This window comes from Hydra viridissima, unplaced genomic scaffold, assembly GCF_058129835.1.
Source record: "Hydra viridissima isolate aposymbiotic clone 2 unplaced genomic scaffold, HvirCarnegie_v1 scaffold_4, whole genome shotgun sequence".
NCBI lineage: Eukaryota > Metazoa > Cnidaria > Hydrozoa > Anthoathecata > Hydridae > Hydra > Hydra viridissima.
This window is the reverse complement of record NW_028324303.1, coordinates 20,072,169-20,091,530: the sequence shown is the minus strand read 5'-3', so window position 1 is coordinate 20,091,530 and position 19,362 is coordinate 20,072,169. Positions and strand designations below refer to the sequence as shown.

Genomic DNA, 19,362 nt, shown 5'->3' with positions numbered 1-19,362 from the left:
ATTGTGGTATCCTTTCTTTCAAGTTTACGTGCATCTAGTTCTCAAAGCAACGATGAAAAATTTGACATTTTAAAAGCAGGGTCCAAGAGAATGCAGGTTGTCAAACTTTTTTTTTAGACAGATTGTTATCTTTAAATGGCAAGTTACCGTCGGACTTTGCTCGTCAGCCATGTTCATTGTCTGAACTTGATAGAATTCACATTTTACAGATTACTATATCTCTAAATTTAACAAAAGTATTTAACCAAAATCTAGACATCATACAGTGGATCAGATCTGAAAATATAAAAGCCTTGTTTAATTTTCCTGATTTTTCGTGGCTAGTATAGTGGGTTGCATAGAGTTAGGTAATTTTTAATATGATTTTTTTAATGTTTTTTTAAAATTTAAAGCAAAAAAAAAAGTTTATAATTTAAATTGTTTTAAATTTTTTTAACGGTGGTATTACAAACAAAATTAAAAATAAATTTTTTTCAAAAAAAAAAGTATACGATACTTATTATGAGAAAAATATACACCTGTTTAAAAAAATGAATAAAAAAATAAAGCAAAAATATTGAGTCATGGTGCATTTTGGTAATTTGTACTTTCACACATGCACGAACACGTCTAGGTATAGATTCGACTATCCTGATTCACAATTCTCTTGGAAATTCTTTCCAAAGCTTTTCCAAGGCCTGCTCTAATTGCACAACATTGGTTATGCTCTCTTTGATCCATCTCTTGTCTATCTAAGCCCAAATGTTCTCGATGGGATTGAGATCTGGAAACGAGCTGGCCAAGGTATCATTGTGTCATCGTGCTGAAAAACCCATTGTTATCGTCTTCCGTAAAAAGCTCTGGCTGTTGGTAAAAGTTTAGTTTCGAGGGTCTCTTTGTAGTTATATTGATTAATTCTGCCGTTATAAATGTTGTATGACCATGTTCCTTAATGGGAGAAGCATCCCCATATTCTGACTGATTATCCTCCGTCTAGTATCCTTGGTACACAAAAAAGCTCTTTGAACTTTTCACCAGCCAGCCTTTTGATGATTACTCTTGAGTTGCGATTTATCACCTCAAAATTGGATTCGTCACTAAAAATGAATTTGGCCAGTCTTCTACAGACCAGTAAAATCTTTCTCTACACCACTTTAATCTTTTTAGACAATCTGAGACACGCAAAAGTGGTTTTCGAGCAACGACATAGCAATCTAAGCGTTTCTTATTTAGGCATCTTCGTACAGTCCATCTAATAACACTAACGTTACTAGGCATAATTGTGAACCCTTCAGCAAGTTCGAGGTAAGAAATTTTAGGGTCTTCTCTAACCTTTCGATTGAAATAACTTTGGTCTCTTGAAGTTAGCTTTAAAGGCCTACCAAGCCTTGGTAAATCTTTGACATCATTATGTAGCTCGTGGTTTTTCAACACATTTAAGCGAAACATTTCACATTCGAGCTATTTCTCATTGGCTTTTTTATCTTATCTTTTAGCAGACCTACAACTTGCCATCATACGTTTTCTGAAACAGCTTTTCTGCCCATTTTTGTCTTTTTACTTCACCAATTACCAATGCGAATAACTCAAGATATAAAAATGATAACTTAATTCTTGTTTTGCAAGAACGTTTATATCGTTCGAAAGAAATCTACTATCAAATTTTAGATTTTCGTTCGGATTGCATTTCGTTGAGATATTTCAACTTAAGTCGTTAAATTTTAACTGACTCTATATTTTTGCTACATTAGAAATACAGGTATGTTCTAATTGATATTTGCTCAACATTTGTAAATCTAACGAGTTCGAGTTATATACCAGTCGATAGAGAATCAATTAATTAGCACATTTAATACGCTTTTAATCGTATTAATTTGTTGGTTTCAAAGAAAATTTTTAAAAAACAAAAATTTTGCATAAAAAAAGTAGTGACTCTATATTTACGCAACCCACTGGATGTTTTGAGGTTACTGATTAAGAATTCGCTAAAAAAATAAAATAAATAAAAAAAAATGGCGGATCCAATATGGCGGACATAAAAATTAATTAATTGTTTAAATTGTGCTTAAATTATTATTTAGGATTCATTAAGGCCACAAATTAAATATTTGATAAAAAAAACGTTTAAAATATTAAAAAAAATAAAATGGCGGATCCGATGTGGGGGCGCACTTGCTTAAAATGGATCAAATGGTAGAAGTTGGTGTGAAGTATTATAAAAAAACATTTTATTTCAATTACAATCATTATTCTTCTTTTTTACCTGAATCATCTTTTTTCTTTTTCTTCTGGCTCTTCAATAAAATCTTTATCACCGTCGTCATCTGAATCGAAGTCATCATAATCTTTATATTAATAAATAAGTATTATTATATATTATTTATTATATTATATTAATAAATAAGTATTATATCTATTAACAAATAAGTCATTAAAATCTTTTGCCACAGGAACCAAGAAGCCAACAGCTTCTGGCAACAACCTCTTAAGTTTATTTGGTGTTGATTTTTGTAGAGATAAAATGAAGAAGTTTGAAGTTGCCAACAATCTCCTGAACACATCTTCCGTAGCATGAACTCTTGATAATTTTCGAGAAAAACTCAATATTGTTTTATCAACTTATTAGTTGATTCTGATGTTTTAAAAATTTCTGGAGGGTCGACCTGTTGATTTATTCACGTCACAGATTTTTGATTGATCTGGAAATTTATTGCAGTGTTCAACTAGCTTTTGCCCTTCTTAAAAAAATAATCTTGTAGTTGAGCTGCTTCTAAACTTTGTCAATAAAACAGAAATAGTATATCTCGTGTCATTGTAATTGAAATTACATACCACTCTTTTCTGTGAATGACTTTTCCAAATGTTCTATGATCACTAGCAAATCGTTTGCGAAATAGTCTTCTATTATAAGGAAGATCTCATTCTCGAAAGTCATATATACGGCAACCGGTGGATCTGATGAATCGTAAACAAGAATAAGACATTTAAAGATTTAAGTTATTGTATAAATACTTTTAGCACAATATAAACACAATTTTTATTTATTAATTCATGCATTATTTGTTTATTTATTCATTCATTTAATACTTTAAAGCATTTGTACAAGATATGCAAAATTTTTGTGTTTTGATAAATATTTGTTTTTTAGCAAGTATCAAAAGTCAAACAACGTATGAGGATAAACACAATACCCTTATGATCATATTGTATATATCTACTTGATAGGGGTGAACTATCGTGTGAATACCCCCACCCTCAATCCTCTCTAAAAACGTCTCTGTTCCACTTCTAAAGTTTTAAGGAAATATCCATAATCGCATATTAGAATATCCATAATCGCATATTAGAATAGGCGAAAGAAAATAATGAAATCTACTCAGGATTAGGTTATTTAGACAGTTAACAACTGCGGAAAATTGAAAAAAAAAATTTTTTTAATTTTTTTAATTTTCGTTTTTCTCCTTTTAAGATTTTAAAAAATCTACTCTCCTCTTCCGCCGTGAAATTTGTTCCAACGCATTGAAAAGTTATAGAACTATAATAGGAATTGGAGAAATTTGTTTAAAAAAAGTTAATCCCTCTCCTCTGACTAAAAAATATTTTTAACAATATACACAAGAGAGGATACCATATGCTAAGTATAGAACATTTATTGAAAATGACAATTCACAAAGCTTAATGTTGAGAGATGCAATAAAAATAAAACGAAATTCGAAAAAGGTAAGAGGGCTTTAATAACATTGCATTCATACTTTATATATTCTTTTTTTATGCATACTTTTATGCGTGTCAATACAGCTCCCCTCTCTAAAAAATAACCCCTAACAACTCTAGAATTCTCAGAAGATATCTCCGGAAAACTTATTATTATTTACATCACTAAATAACTTTAACCAAATAAACAAATCATCCCCAAATAACCTTAGCTTAGACAATATCATAGGAAAAAGAATATCAAAATCTACATAGAAGCAGAGTTGATTTGAGTTAAAAAAAAACCTTTCATTTGTTTAGAGACGTATATATAGTAGCTTTCCTTCTTAGCTGGATTTACATAATATCTTTATTAATCCCAATGCTCTAAAAGAATGTTTTAGGAATCTTTGGGTCTGCTTAGTTTTAGAAAATGAAAAAGCAACCATGATATTTTGCCGATGGAAGACAGTAAAAAAGATTGTTACCAAAATTAACATTCGAGGTTTTTATTATTCACCTTTATTTTGTTCTTCGTAATTGAGCTCAAAGGTACGAAAGAGTAGGATTATATTTTGATAATAAATGGATTTTGACGTTCATCTTGCATGGTGATTAGAATACGCCATACCGAATGCGGAAACCTCTTTCAACATGTCCACCAAAAAAAAAAAACAGAACTCCACCAGTTCTTGTTAGAGGAAAATCAGAGAAAAAGAAAAGTCTTTTCCTCCAAGTTTTCAATTGCCCTCTACTTTTTTTTTTTACTTCAATTGCTTGTTAAAACAAAAAAAGTTATTTTGACAGAGAGCTCTTTTACATCCTGGTTATGAAGTTCTTGATTGAACCTTTCATGCACTTAGACTCTTGGTGATTTGTTCGGACCACAAAAAAACATTGGACCTTGCTTTCATCAAGAGCTCAGGAACTTTAGGATACCAAGCGAATTAGGAGGAGGCGCTACATCCATAGCAAGTATCTCTTCTTTTTTTCGTTCGCTTAAATGAGTTTCCATTCCAATAAAGTTTCGAAAGGCTGAGCTGGAATCCAAGCTGCATCAACTTCTTCCTTCATTCTATTTGCTAATCTTGCTTAATAAACTTATGTTAACTAAGCAAGATTATGTTTAGAAAGTGTAAAACCATTTAAAGTTGCTCCACGCAATGTTTTTCCTAAAATAAGAAGCTTTTATCGTTGACCGGCTCGGTCGGCTTCTGTACATGTTTTATTTAACAGCACTTTACTTATCTTCTTGGAATTTTCAACGTTATTGTAGATTTGATTTGGTTATTTGTCTTTCTTTTTGACGGCAAATTTTTTATCTCCATCATCTTATTTTGTAACATCAGTAGAAAACTCAGCACCGTCATTAGCTGTTCTTTCATCCATAATGGTTTCATCCATAATGGCTGAGTAAAACTCAGGGTTTTTGAGTTGTTCTTTCTCATTGTAAGACAGTTCTTGTTTTGAAGCCTGCAATTCAAGTAGGGTTAGTAACTATATGTTTGCATATAAATTTTGTAAGTTTGCTAACGAGTTGCATAAGAAATGTTAAAAACCTATTTAATAAATCAAACTGAAGCAGCTTTTTTTCTTTTCTGAAATACGTTGTAGCACGTGTTTGAGAAAGACTATTATTTTAAGGAAATTAAGAAAAAGACTTAATGACTTCATTAAATGCAATTTCATAATGTCAAATGGACGTGATAAATTGAGAGAAAACCGATGGTGTTTTCAAACAAATCTTTTGTGGGATATAAATACAAATAATCGTAAATTAATCAAGTTCTGTGTAATTATTCTTCAATCATCAATTCAAGACATTGTGTGAATCCGGCTAAAAAAAAATAACAACTATTTCTTTAAAAGCAATTCTCAAAAACTCACAATGCTTCTAAAAATTTTATTGGTCAACTTTTTTTAAACACTTCAAATGCAGCGTTTGTTTTCCATTTGAATTCAACTGTTTGATTTGTTTAAATTAGCCAGCAGTACAAAATATCAAAAATAACCGAGAGAAAGAGGCTTGTAAGAGAAAGAGGCTTGTAATACTACATGCCTAAACTTGTAATACTACACGCCTAAAACTCAACTTTCAGCATAATCTACTTATTAAACCTTTCATATTCTCCGGAGATTATTTACGATTATATTACGACGATGTTTTCCTTAAGGAAAGAGAGAAACTTTGTGATTCAAGTACCGAAAATTGCTGCGTATTTCGGTTTTAACTCTGACGATGAAGAAAATTTTACTTTCTCTGATGAGAAACCTACAACATCTAAAAAAAAATGGAGCAGAATGCAAATCGAGTTTCGCATAAAAATGTTTATAATTTTTAGTTAAGCTCAAAATTGAAGTTAAAGCTAAAATAAAACTCGTGAGTTAAACCTTTTTTCACAACGAGTCCCTGTTGATTGGCATGATGATAACCAGTTTAAGGAGTTAGCTAGTTCAGCACTGACATTGGAAATGATGTGCCATTATGATGGGCTGCGATTTGTTATCCGTCTTGCTCCTGTTTGACGTAATGCAAAACAGTTGAAAGAGTACCTGTTAGAAGTTGTAGCAACATTCAAATACAGTGGTGGTGACTGGTGTCAATTTTCTATTATAAGTGAGTATTAAATCAGCGAATGTGCAAAGATTTTGATGGCCCTGTAAGCATCTACTCATCTATTCAGCGTGTGAGCATCTATGCTTAGTGTAAAGATTGTTACCACAGGAGAAAATTTAAATCTTTTCTAATAGTAAAAGTCGAATTAAGTTTGAGTTTAGAGCAAAGTTCGAGCTGAGGTTTCAAGCTTCAATTGAAAAGTTTTTGGACATTGAAGAGAGTTTAAAGAAGTTCCCGTTCTTCAACTTGTTTTTTCAACCTAAAATCTAACCATGCCTTATTCTTTTAAGACACACCTGGCATTTTGTGTCGCAAATGTAAAATACAACAAACGATGGTGCTACTTCAATAGACTGTTTAATATCTCCTCATCCAGTGAAGACAATACAACCTTTGAAAGAAATTGTATAAAGATGTTGTGTTGATGTTGTAAATGGTAATAATGTAAATATTTTCAATATGTCGCGAAACACCCATATGGCGCACAGAAAGAAAATCAATTCAAATGCAGCTAAATACAAACCAGCGGTTAAACAGCTGCTTGAAGAAGAAAAATACCCTTCTATCATCTTTCTGTCATTGTTTGCTATGAGGTAGTGGTGGTGGTGGTGGTGGTGGTGGTGGTGGTGGTGGTGGTGGTGGTGGTGGTGGTGGTGGTGGTGGGGTGAAGCCATAGAGTCATACAGAATGAAGCTAGACAAAATGTGAATCGGACTTCGTAAAAATATTTAGACTAATTTTCACATGGTATGTTAAAAAAAGTCGTTTTATGATTTGGTAGTAAATTCCTCACGGGTTAACAATTTAAAATCAAATTTAAAAAGTTTAATTACTTGCAAAAAAAAAAAAAAGAAAAGAAATGCATATAAGGTAAGTATGGGTATTAAGGCCCACCTTTGTCGAATGCGCGGTAAAGAAATGCTGATTTTTTTTTGCTGCCAGTGATAAAACCAGATAACTCTAATATTTTAATGTCGAAAAAAAGTTTCATAATTTATTTTTTCCCTAACTTTGGATTAGTGGGCCTTATTTTCGCCGGGCCTTAATACCCATACCTACCTTATAAGGGATACTCTAGTGTACTTACTTTTTTAAAATACGTTAGAGATGTGTTCCAATGCATGCCTCGATTATTGTATCTTACTACCGATAAAAAAAACTTTCTGACCCAGACAAAGATTTAACATAATAAACTGGTTTTATTTTTCAGATAATGGGAAAATTGTAAATCTTTAGAACTTATAATTTTTATAAGATAAAGCTCTAAAATGGTGACGTAATATCGGATATTACAGGGAAAAAAAAAGAAAGATTTTTTTATGAAGAAAATTTTTCGGTAAAATATCCACACTTGACAAAATTCACTACTAGGTTCAAAGTCGTGCTACTAAATTGAAACATTTTTTTTTTTTTATATAGCATTTTGTAGCTTTTTTTCAAATTCTGAAGAAAAGTGAAAAATTTGTTCATTTTTAGCTCATTTTAAAGTTAGGAAAAAATGAATATATCGTCGTATAAGTTAAATCAGTCGGGTGAAGAGGGAGGCAACAAACTAACAAAAATCATGGTGGACTAAAATCTTTACTAAATAATAATTGTAAAATAAAGTTTACAAGCAGTTTATATATATATATATATATATATATATATATATATATATATATATATATATATATATATATATATATATATATCTATATATATATAATATATGTAACTACAATTCTAGTTGGTACTATATACTATTTGTTAAAGCAACATAATTTTAAACATAAGCTAAACTCTCTGTTGAATTTGTAAATTAAATCAACATCGAACTCAACGTTTACCGCGTTGAAAAGATTGAATTGTATTTAAACACAGGAATGGTTTAATAAATTTGTTAAGTATTTACTTATTTACAATGTATTTACGCGAACTTTTTCGTTAGTCGTGTAAGAAATAAAAATCAAAAAAAGCGTAATTTTTATAACGTTGATTGTGGTTGCTTTCAAAAAACACATTTTGTTGTAACATTTCTATCAAATATTTACTATATTAACTGTAGAATATAAAGCTATATAACTAAATATTTATCGCGATGAGTTTTACGTTCTGCTGGTGTTGAAACATATTGAAAATAGATAGAAGTTCTTTTGTAGTACTAACAAGAAATGGATATTCAATTGGCAACCAACCCATCTGTTGTTTGTGCAGACAGTATAAAGAATAAAAGATTTAATAAAGGAGATTTTTCTTGTGGCAAAGGTATAGTTGCACTTTAATCTTAACCTAGCATTGGTTCATTCTGCTTTGCAATTCTTAAACCTGGCCATCCTGATAATTTTTACTAAAACAAAAAAACGTTCTTGTTACAATTGTTGCCCTTGATCTCTCTCATAATCATTGAGGCTTAAAAAATGGACTTTTTCAATTAGAACTTGTTTCTATCAATGCCAGCAATAAAATATATTCTAAACTCAACAAAGGGAAGTAATTAATTAGCCGAATTAGTTAGCTAATTAATTAGAATGTATGTTGATTCTTAATCAAATTAATTAGATTTTGTAGGGTGCCTATGACAGTTGTAACTAATAAGCATTTTTTTTAAATTCATTACGATTAAAAATATCAGTTGGATATGCAATTAAAAGTATGTGTAATTAAAAAAAGGGCATTTAAATACTGAATTAATATTTGAATAACTAAAAAAAGTAAAGTAAATTTTAATCTTACTTTGAGTTTTTTACAGATGTTACCATTTTTAACTGAGGGATTTATGAAGTTTTAAAAAGTGGTGGATTTTATTCGCTTAAAAAGGGTTAAACGACGAAAAAGAAAGAAAAGTTTTTTGTATTTTCTCTTACAGAATTTCGATCCAGTTTTAGTCTTTAAGGAAAGCTTTTTTTTGGAGTGTAAACACGTAGGTTTTTTTTGTTCCGAGGCTCCGAGTACCGTGATTATTTGAAAAACATCCTTTAGTGCAAATATAAAAACATTTAGAGTTTCACTCTGAAAGTGACTTCAAATACAACAAAAACCTGATTACATACCTGATGTGTTATTTGCAGTGTGTTGTTTGTGACCTCAGATACAACATAATTCTGATTACGTACCTGACGTACCATTACAAGCCACATCAGGAAAGTAATCAGGATTTTGTTGTATCTGAGGTCACAAGTAGCACACTGCAAATAACAGCGATGTATTGTGTATTGGTAAATCTTAAAAAAGCAGTCACGCCACACATACCCTAAAACTAATGGTCAATAGCGGGCCTGTTATCTAAAAACAAAATGTTGATTGCAGAAACCATACAAAATAACTAAACTGATGTAGGATTCAAAACTCCTTCAACAAATTCAACAGTTGAACTAAAAGCTTAAAATATACTTCCAAGCAACATTGTAATAAGTGAAAACTGGTATAACTAAATTTCTGAGTCGTCATTTTGGAAAAATGCATAAAGATTCGCGTTACGTAGTATTAATAGTTTTGAACTCACAATTCAAGTTCAGATGGATTCAAGTTCAGATGGATTCAAGTTCAGATAGATTCAAGTTCAGATGGATTCAATGTTCCAGAGAAAAGTGTAGAGGGGCGCAAAGCACTTTTGCTTGTAAAATTGTAAAAATTTGTTTTGATGAACCGAAGAAAGAGCCAACCACTTGACATTGAAAAATGATCTTTTTGCATTTATGTCGCAGGCAAATAAGTACAGAAGCTTCAGTAAGTTGTTTTGTCCACAAGAACTTATAAAATATTTCACTGGAGATTAAAAAAAAAAAAGAAACAATACAGCTCTTTTAGAGTTTTGGAGTATAGCGTAAACAGAGTAAGATTTCCGCGAATGTATCAACATTCATGCATTCCAGAAATATCTGCTATCACAACTCCCCGGGTTTTACAAACTTTTACAGAAGTGACAATTTTAAAAAATTAACAAAATTCTCTAATAAAGTTTTGCATATATAAGTTGTATTATATTTCTTATCAGGAACACTAATTAATTACATAATTTTGATTTTAAATAACTCGCTATTCCTTAATTTGTTCTAATTAACAATCTGCAGCCCAATTAATGCTAGCGGTAAAAAAAAAAAAAAAATTTCCGATGCTGTTTCAATGTTGATCAGGAGAACAATCCTGACAGTTTTTCAAAGGGTATATCCATATATAATTCACCACAGCTTTTCAAACAGCGCAAACAAGTAAAAGTAACTCTTATATAAAACGTCTAAGTGAAATATTTAAAACTCCAAAATACAGTCACATTTTCTCCACTTTTGTAAATCGAATGTTCCTACTCGAAAGAAGCCACTTAAAATAAAAGGACCATTAAATTGAAATAAAATTAAAAAAAAAGTTCACTTAAAATGAGTACCATGCTAAATAATAGTAAAAAAGTTTTAGTAAATGAACTGAAAAAAGTTTATTGAAAATTATTTTCAAGAAATTTCATTATTGAAATGGATTTGTTCAATTTCTTTTTTTTTTTTTAATTTTAGTCTTGTATTTCAGTTTTTTAATTTAAAAATTTTTTCAAAAACCATTATGAAAAGAATGTTCACTATTTTCTATCTTTATTGTCGCATTATTTTTAAATGTTTTTTTATAATGCGCCTCAACTCCAATCGGCCCTAAATTCGGTCAACTATCTTAGGAACGTGAAGCAGTGTTTTTCTTTTTAAGATTTCAGTTTTTATTGAAAAACGTGTTTGCTGAACGAGGTTGCAATATTTTTGTTGTCATTTTGTTGATATTATTTTTAATATAATATTTGGTTAGGGTCTTAAACTATCTGCCATTTAGTCTCTTTTAGCCCATTTTTATATAAGAAAACAAGAAAATGGTTTAGTACAGGAAAGTCTCTTATTCTAAGGGTACTTTTTTACAACTCTTTTGTACTAAAAGGTACTTAAAACTTTCTTAAGTTTCAGATTTTCAAAGGAGAAAAAAAGTAAATAAAATGCTATTTGAAAGCAGGTTAATAATTACTGATCTCAAAATGTAACTGGACAGCGTATTCTATTGTTTGTTTTGTTTTTTTTTCAAAAAAAAAGTTGAAGCTAAAGTTGGACTCCCAAGATGGCGGCGATCAGAGCTCTTAGTGGTGACCGATGTACATTTTATAAGGCTTTACAGAAGTATGAAAGAAAATAATTAGTTTTGAAAGAAAAACAAGACTATGAAATAAATTAAAACATGGGTCTCAAAATCAATTGAAAGTGCTCTAAACTGAAGTTGAAAGTACAAAATTATGTAATAAATTCCAAATATTCGCCATCTTGAATCAACTATTAGGAATTTATTGCATAATTTTGTACTCTCCAGAAAAAAATCAACCGTAACGTTTCGGTTGATATTTTTCTTGAGAACAAAACATTGGCCGCCTGGTTTTTATTATGAAAAAAATTTTTTTTAGATAATTGTAGGTATTTGGATTATTGTATCATTGCATTTGGATTATTGCGCGATAGTTCTTTCCAGTGTAATTAGATATACAAACGAGATAATAAAGCATTTTACTTTTGTGAAACATGCGATTCTTTCTTGAGAACTTTATTTTTATAAAAGAATTTGAGACTATTTTTTTTTAATAAAAATTTGCATTATCATTAAAGAAAAAAATAATAGAAAAGATGAACTTACATAAAAATAATAAAAAAGGAACTCTTTAATCTTTTTTGCAAAAAATTTTCTTAATGAAACTGTGTGGCTATGAAAATGAGCCGTTTTTAATTAGAAAAATCCAAGGTAATAGGGCTATTGCGTTTGTTTGTTGGTTTTTGAAGAACTATGACATGGTGATAAATGAAGAAACAGAAAAATTAGCTTAAAACATTCCTTTTGTATGACAGACACAATGAAAATAAATCTTTACGTATTCCTTCTAGGATTATTTAATACATGAATGTAATTAATGGATATAATATTTAATAAGAATATTAAATACAAAAAATAATTTTTTAAATATTGTATATTACTTTATATACTATTTTTTTGTAATATTCCAACTCTCAATAATTGATTTAATTACTGAGAGCTGGAATATTTCAAAGAATAATATATAAAATAATATATAATATTTAAAAAATAAAACTGGAGTATAAAAAAATAAGTTGTCATTCAAAGCGATTTTAAAATTTGTTGAGTCTTTTTTAGATAACAAACATTTTTTGTATTTTTTCAAGCCTCATCAACATGTATGTTATTAAAAAATGTATGATGCATATAAACTTATATCTTTAAATGTTAATTATCCCTTAAGGTTTAGGGATAATCACTCCTAGTTTAAGATATAAATGCATGTAAAAACACCTTAAAAAAAAAATTCATAATCTACTAATAAATTTTTGAATATAGAAGCATTTTTTTTGAACCTCAGCTGATAACTGATAACCATTTAATTTTATTGACTAAATTATTTCAGAAAACAAACTTAAAAAAAGCTTAGGAAGTAATTAACAAAACTTATCTTATTCAAAAAAAAAAACGAAAAATATTTTTATTATGTGATATGATGATATATATATATATATATATATATATATATATATATATATATATATATATATATATATATATATATATATATATATATATATATATACATATAACAAGTATTTTTATTATAAAACTCTATAAAATCAAATAATTGCAGAAGGAACCTCTGAGTTGTGTGTACTCAAAGCGCTCAGCTAATAGTTCATGCAGCATTTACAACTTTGTAGTACCAATCTCAAAAAGTAATGCATAAAAAATATTTTATCTTAAAAAAAAAATCAGCTGCTTACCATGCTGTTTTTTTATTAACCTTCTAGCACACAGCATTGGATAGTTAAGAACTAAAAGGTACATAAATTATATAGCAAGTGCTAATTAATTGAAATTTGAGATTTCTGCACAAGCGAACAAATCATTTTTCTTCACTTTTATTAAACAAGCTAAAATTAAACAAACTAAAATTAAACAAACTAAAATTAAAGCTCGTACTAAGTTTTACAGAGAATTTGTATTTTATTTTATCATATTTATTCTAAAAAACTAAAAACAGAAAGTTAATATACAACAAGTTATTGTAAGAATATGTTTTTTTAAATATCTATATTTAAAATTTATGTAAATATGTAATATTCCGTTATTTTTATGAAAAAAAATCGTCTGTTAAACATAAAAATAGATTTTTATTTGAAACTTATATATTTATCAATATTTGAGCTTAAGATATAAAACTTGATTATCCTCAGTTTCTTAATTTTCATATAGCAGTTCGTTAATTCCGTCGCCATCTTGGAGAGGCCAAAACTGGCTTTAAAAAATTTTTCCCATATACTCTATCCAGTTATATTTTGAGATCGGTGGTTAACAATAAGATAAAATCAACTAAAATTATTTGAATTCCATCAATATCATTCAATGTAATACAATCCTCAGATATTTGTCTCTGAACAAAAACACAAATCAGGAAATATTCCTCGAACTTTTTATAAAATAAGTTTCTTATCGAAAGTAACTTAGAGCTAACAGTTTCTTGAGATTTTTTGATTTTTAGTACTAGTTTCCTATAAAACAAAAACAAAAAAACGTGTAATTTGTAGCAATCAGTTTATTTAAAAAGTTAAATGAAACGCTTTTAGACGCTTTAAGCCGAAACATTCAAGTTGGATATGCAGCATGAATTATTGCAACAGATTTAATTATAGCATAATACACTGCCACCTGCATACTTTGTATTGCACGAATGTGTGCTGCTTTCAAGCTTATTAAATGGAGTTCGCCGCTTCCTTGATTTGCGAGCCGAAGTAAAAAGAAAATACAGCTAATTTTGAAAAATTAACAGTAGTGTATTTAACTGTAGTGTATTAATTTTTCAACCGAATAAATATGTATAAATAATTATATGAACGTCTTTTTTTGCCCACTAATTCTACTCAGAAGGTCGCCTTATCGGCAATGACCGAGATTTTAGTAATAACAATGAAGTTTCAATGGTAAATAATTAAGAAAAACCAATCAAATAGAAATAATAAAAGAAATATTTCTCTGATTAAAAGTGACGTAACACTTGGATTGCAGATATGAATGTTCTTTGAAAGAAGGAAGCGGCCTACTAGCCGGTAATAGCTGTTTTTTTTTTTTAATGTATACAGAAGGATTAAGTACAAATTATCCTAAAAATTGGATGAAGCCGTGTAATTCTATTAGACTTTTTTGTACTGAATTTCTGTACGGAATTATGGAGATTTTTATTGGTCCGAAACTTAAAAAGATTTAGGAAATTTTTCGAATAAATTTGCATAAAATTTGCATAAAATTTGCATAAAATTTTAAGTAAATTTTGTAATTTCACAATTATGCACTTTTAAAAATTAAAAAAATTTTTTTTTTTAAATCATCCGAACTTGAAAGTATCTAAAAAAAAAAAAGAATAACATCCATTTCATCCAAAAATCTAAAAAATAATTTGACTTTCGTGGTTCTTGTTAAATATTTACGTTCATATTATAACTTATTACAGTCCTGTTGTAAATTATTTAAAGATCGGTAATTATTTATATTTTAGTATTTGTATAAGTTAATATGTTCGTATGGTTTGTATATTTTTTGAAAATATCATTTTTTTGGAGTTGGATGAAATTGTCTGTCATTTAGTTTATTCATTCGATTCGTTTTATTCTTATTTATTTTTTATCTGAAACTTGTCCGATCCGACTTTTTTCAGAGTTTTTGATAAAAAAAAAAAAAAGATTCGGCAGTTATCCAATCCGGACTTTAACGAGATATTTAACGCAGGTGCTAAATATAGATGTTGAGAGATATACGTATAAACGATATACTCCGTATATCGTATATTCGAAACATATAGCAATGCGTAGGTAAATTTGAGATAAACGTAAAGATATGTGTGATTATATTTTTCAAATAAGTAATACAGCAACATAAAACTGATAAAGTAAGAATTTTAAGTAAATTTAGCAATATTTTTTGCTAATGTACCCTTAATTTCAACTGTAATCTTACAGAGTCCGTTTCGTTTACATTTGTCATAATACTAAAAATTTCCAAGCAACTGATTTTGTTACAGCTCAAGATTCAGATCAAGTTGTATTTAATTCTATAATGATTGTCCGTTTACACGGCATTTCTCGCGATAAGGATCTGAGCACTTATTTTGTGCGATGTTTTTTTTTTTTTAATCCCAGCGATGGAGTTTCATTTAATAATCTGTAAAACTTAAATTTATTTCGAGTTTTTTTCAATGACGAGTAAGAATCTATCTGCCAATTTTTTATTTTTAAGAATTTCCACGTGTCAAAGTTTAACGAGAGAAAACATTTCGTTTGTTTTGTTTTCTTTAGAAGTTTTTTCAATTTGTTTTTTGTTTGTTTTTTACTTCAAAGAAAATCGTTCAACTTTTTATCGTGAGATGTGGAAAATTTTTTTGCAGTTTTAAAGTTAATTTTTCTGGAATTCGCTTCACAATTTACTTACGGAATTTTAAGATTTTAAAATTTTAGATATTAAATTTTTAGAAACTAAACTTTTAAAATAAAGCTGAGAATGTTGAACTGTTCACCTTGCATTTAAAGCATAAATTTATTGAGTCGATTTTTTACTTGGTTGTTCTAACTATAATGAAAATTATAATTATAAGTTATAATTATGAATGAAAGAACTAAAACCACCCAAAATTTGAGTTTTGATAAAAAGTTAGAATAAACATCATTTAAGATTTTGTCAAATCTTCTCTTTCTTTCAAACTTGATTTTCAGTTTCTTTTATTTTACAAACAAAAATTTCAGATGAAGCAAATATCAAAATTATACAGAGCAGCATTAGAAATACGCTGGTAACTGCCTATGACTGTTAGAATCTGAAGCTGGCTGCTGTAACTTGACCTTGTATTCAAAAGTTATAAATGGAGGAAAATGCCCAGATTCCTTTAAATCCAATAACAGAATTGTCAGAAACTGCTCAATCGGAAGATGAGCTTGACAATCTACTTGAAGAAGTATTTTCTCCAGAAGAAGGATACTTAGCGTAAGTTGAAAAGGGAATTAGATACACGTTTGTGTTGGAAGATGCATTAATCTCTACGACGCCATTTTGTATTTTTTAGAGATTGGCAGGTGTTAACACACTTGTTAAAAGTATTCATTGGAACAGGTATCTTAGGGCTGCCATCTGCCGTCATGCACGGAGGTATAATTGTAGGTGTCGTTTTTTCTTCTTATCATTATTTAGTTAAACTACATTAAATAGTACTGCTAAATATTGTAGTGCAATTGTTTAAAATTCATGGCAGCATTTTCTTTTTTTTATTGAATTTTTGAAGTTTGGACCTTTAATTCTACTCATACTTGGATCCGTATGTATGTACAGCATTAAACTGCTGGTGGATACTGCGCAAAACGTACGTGAAAGGTAGACTCATAGTTTAGGATGATACTCTCAGACTTTCAAACTTTAAGACGACAATTATTTTAAAATCTGAAATGCTCAGATCTTTTATCGTATGAGCTGCCACTAATGGTCAATACATTTACAATTTCAGTATTAATAGCATTTATTTTCATTACAGTCTTGCAATAAAGCGCATAAGCTATTCTGGGATTTCAGAGTATTTATTCAGCGCGTACGGCAAGAATGTCGGCAGATTAGCAAGGTTTCTATTTGTTTTTATTTATTTAAAGTTTAAGAAAAACTTAACCTGTATAATACAATGGCACACCTAGGATTCAATTTTGGGGGAGAATAGGGGACCATTACGAAGATATTCATTTCTGACCTTTTTTTATGTTAAAAGGTTAACGTTTGAAAGAAGCAAAGGTAACAATCTAAAAGAGCTTCTCATTCTCTTTTAGTTTATTTATTTTTCTTTTTAAAGTTGTAATTTCTATATAATTCGTCCCTTAAGCCTCCTCTTTTTTTTTTTTTTGTATAGATATGCGACCGATTTTTTCTTGTGCACGCTTCAGCTTGGCTTTTGTTGTGTTTACGTGGTCTTTATTTCCCATAACTTACAAGCGGCAGCACATGTCCTTGACGTGCGGATATGGATGGTGATCATTTTTCCGTTTCTTCTGTTTCCATCTTTAATAACCAGCATTCGGAAATTATCTTACCTTACCATGATTGGAAATATTATTGCATTGATTGGATTGGGAGTTATATACCAATATTTGCTGACCAATGTGAAATCCCCTTCAAAACTACCAAGCTCCAATGGTTTTATTAATGCTTGTGTAGCATTCGGTCAGATTGTTTATGCATTTGAAGGTATAGCTGTGGTATGTGCTTAAAAGTTTTAAACTTTTTTACAATTTTAATATTGATTATAATTTTGTACCATCTACCTAATGGATTAATAGTATTATAACCTCAGCTTTATAATATTGAAATTTTATTTGGGTTTTAGCATATCAAACATGCAGTCAAAAAAAAAAATTGCAAATAAAAAAATGTGTTTTTTTAATTCAGGTTTTACCAACAGAAAACAAGTTAAAAACGCGCGAATCTTTTAAAGGGATTTTGCTTGGAGCTGGTTGCTTAGTGATGATTCTCTATTTGAGTTTAGCGATTCTTGGTTATCTGACGTTTGGAGAAAAGACCAGGGGAAGTATTTCTCTGAACCTTCCACAAACGCGGTAAAATGATTAAGTCTAATGGAAATACAACTAAAAATTTCTTGGTTTCTTTTTAGAATGTACTGCTTAATGTAAATGTACCCTTAGAATGGCGCTAAGTATGAAAAGGAAATTTAATTGGATCAATACACAAAATGTTGCACTTTAAGAACTAATAAATTACTTTTGTAAACGCGTAAAAATTTACACTCGTTAAATTGTGAGATGAAAAATGAACTTTATAAAAACTCATTTAAATTATGCCTTTAGGTTGTATCAAATTTTGCAGCTCTCTTACTCCTTGATGGTATACTTCACTTACCCATTGCAAATGTATGTGTCAGTTGAAATTATAAACCATTATTGCTCAGCACCGAAAAAGCCGTTGAGTAATTTCAAAGAGTATTTACTTCGGAGTATCTTAGTTGTAATAACATGTAAGTTAAACTTTGTTTTTTAATGCTAGAACTACCTTTTAACTACTGCATGCGGGACCAGGGAATCTTTTATTTATTGTTCGTTTATCAGAGCGAGTTGGGCTTTTTTTCTTTTGCTTTTTTTATTGTTTATGCTTGTAGGTATACTGGCCATATTTATTCCTCAGCTGGACCATTTTATGTCACTTGTTGGGTGTCTTAGTGGTGTTGCAGTAGGACTAATTCTTCCTCCCACTTTACATTCTCTTTGCTATTGGAACCAAGGCTTAAGTAAGCTCAGCTTTGCGATTGACGTGGCAATTGTGATTATTGGACTTTTTGTGTCAGTAACTGGCACTACGTCAACAATTTATTCTATCATGCAAAGATATATTGCCTCACCACTCTCAACTAAGCCAATCGGGTAATAATAAACTTTATTTCATTTTGAAGCAGAATGGAAAAAGAATGTTTTTCGTTGTGAATTTGATGAAAAAAGAATAAAATTTTTGTTGAAAAACACGAAAATTTTTTGAAAAAATCTTGTAACTTGTGTTAAACTGATATTGATTACTGAATTTCCTGGTTGTGAGTTTCGCTAAACAACTGGTTTTTAACGGCAGAAAGCCGACGTGTCGTAGAATGAATTAAAAGTACTTCGCATCCAAATGTTTATTTTTTAATAAATAATTATTACAGTTATTAAATTTTAACAGTAAACGTAATACATGTGATGAATTTCGTGAACCTTGCGATGTAAATTTTTAGTTTAAAAAAATCTTTTGTTGTGAAAAATTACAGAAGCATTATCTCAAAATGACTTTTATACCCCCATGTTGTATGCACATAGGTGTATCTCCTCTTAAAATCTAATTAAGGCTAAGCGTCTATTGATGGTTCCGAGACAATATTTATCCAACACGATAGACCACAAACAACGAAGCTGAGTTTGAGTTTTTCCTTTGACTTTCATTAAAAATAGTATTTAATCTTTTAAAAACATCTATTTTTTTTTTTTGAAATCTTAATTTTATCGCTCTTAATCGCA

The 19,362-nt window shown here is 29.5% G+C and overlaps 1 protein-coding gene across 2 annotated transcripts; it reads left to right on the top strand.

The window, feature by feature from the left end:
• Nucleotides 1-8,334: 8,334 nt before the first annotated feature.
• On the top strand, nucleotides 8,335-18,888 carry LOC145183480 (proton-coupled amino acid transporter 1-like). Of its 2 annotated transcripts, none has more exons than XM_090085882.1 (9): nucleotides 8,335-8,536; nucleotides 16,075-16,312; nucleotides 16,392-16,482; nucleotides 16,608-16,696; nucleotides 16,854-16,937; nucleotides 17,217-17,562; nucleotides 17,753-17,919; nucleotides 18,169-18,335; nucleotides 18,477-18,888. In XM_090085882.1, the coding sequence occupies exons 2-9, from the start codon at nucleotides 16,191-16,193 to the stop codon at nucleotides 18,740-18,742; spliced, it is 1,332 nt and encodes a 443-aa protein (XP_089942008.1). In that variant the 5' UTR covers nucleotides 8,335-8,536; nucleotides 16,075-16,190; the 3' UTR covers nucleotides 18,743-18,888. The 2 variants fall into 2 exon arrangements, with proteins under 2 accessions (XP_089942008.1, XP_089942007.1); XM_090085881.1 differs by lacking the exon at nucleotides 8,335-8,536 and adding an exon at nucleotides 14,178-14,388.
• Nucleotides 18,889-19,362: the final 474 nt, after the last annotated feature.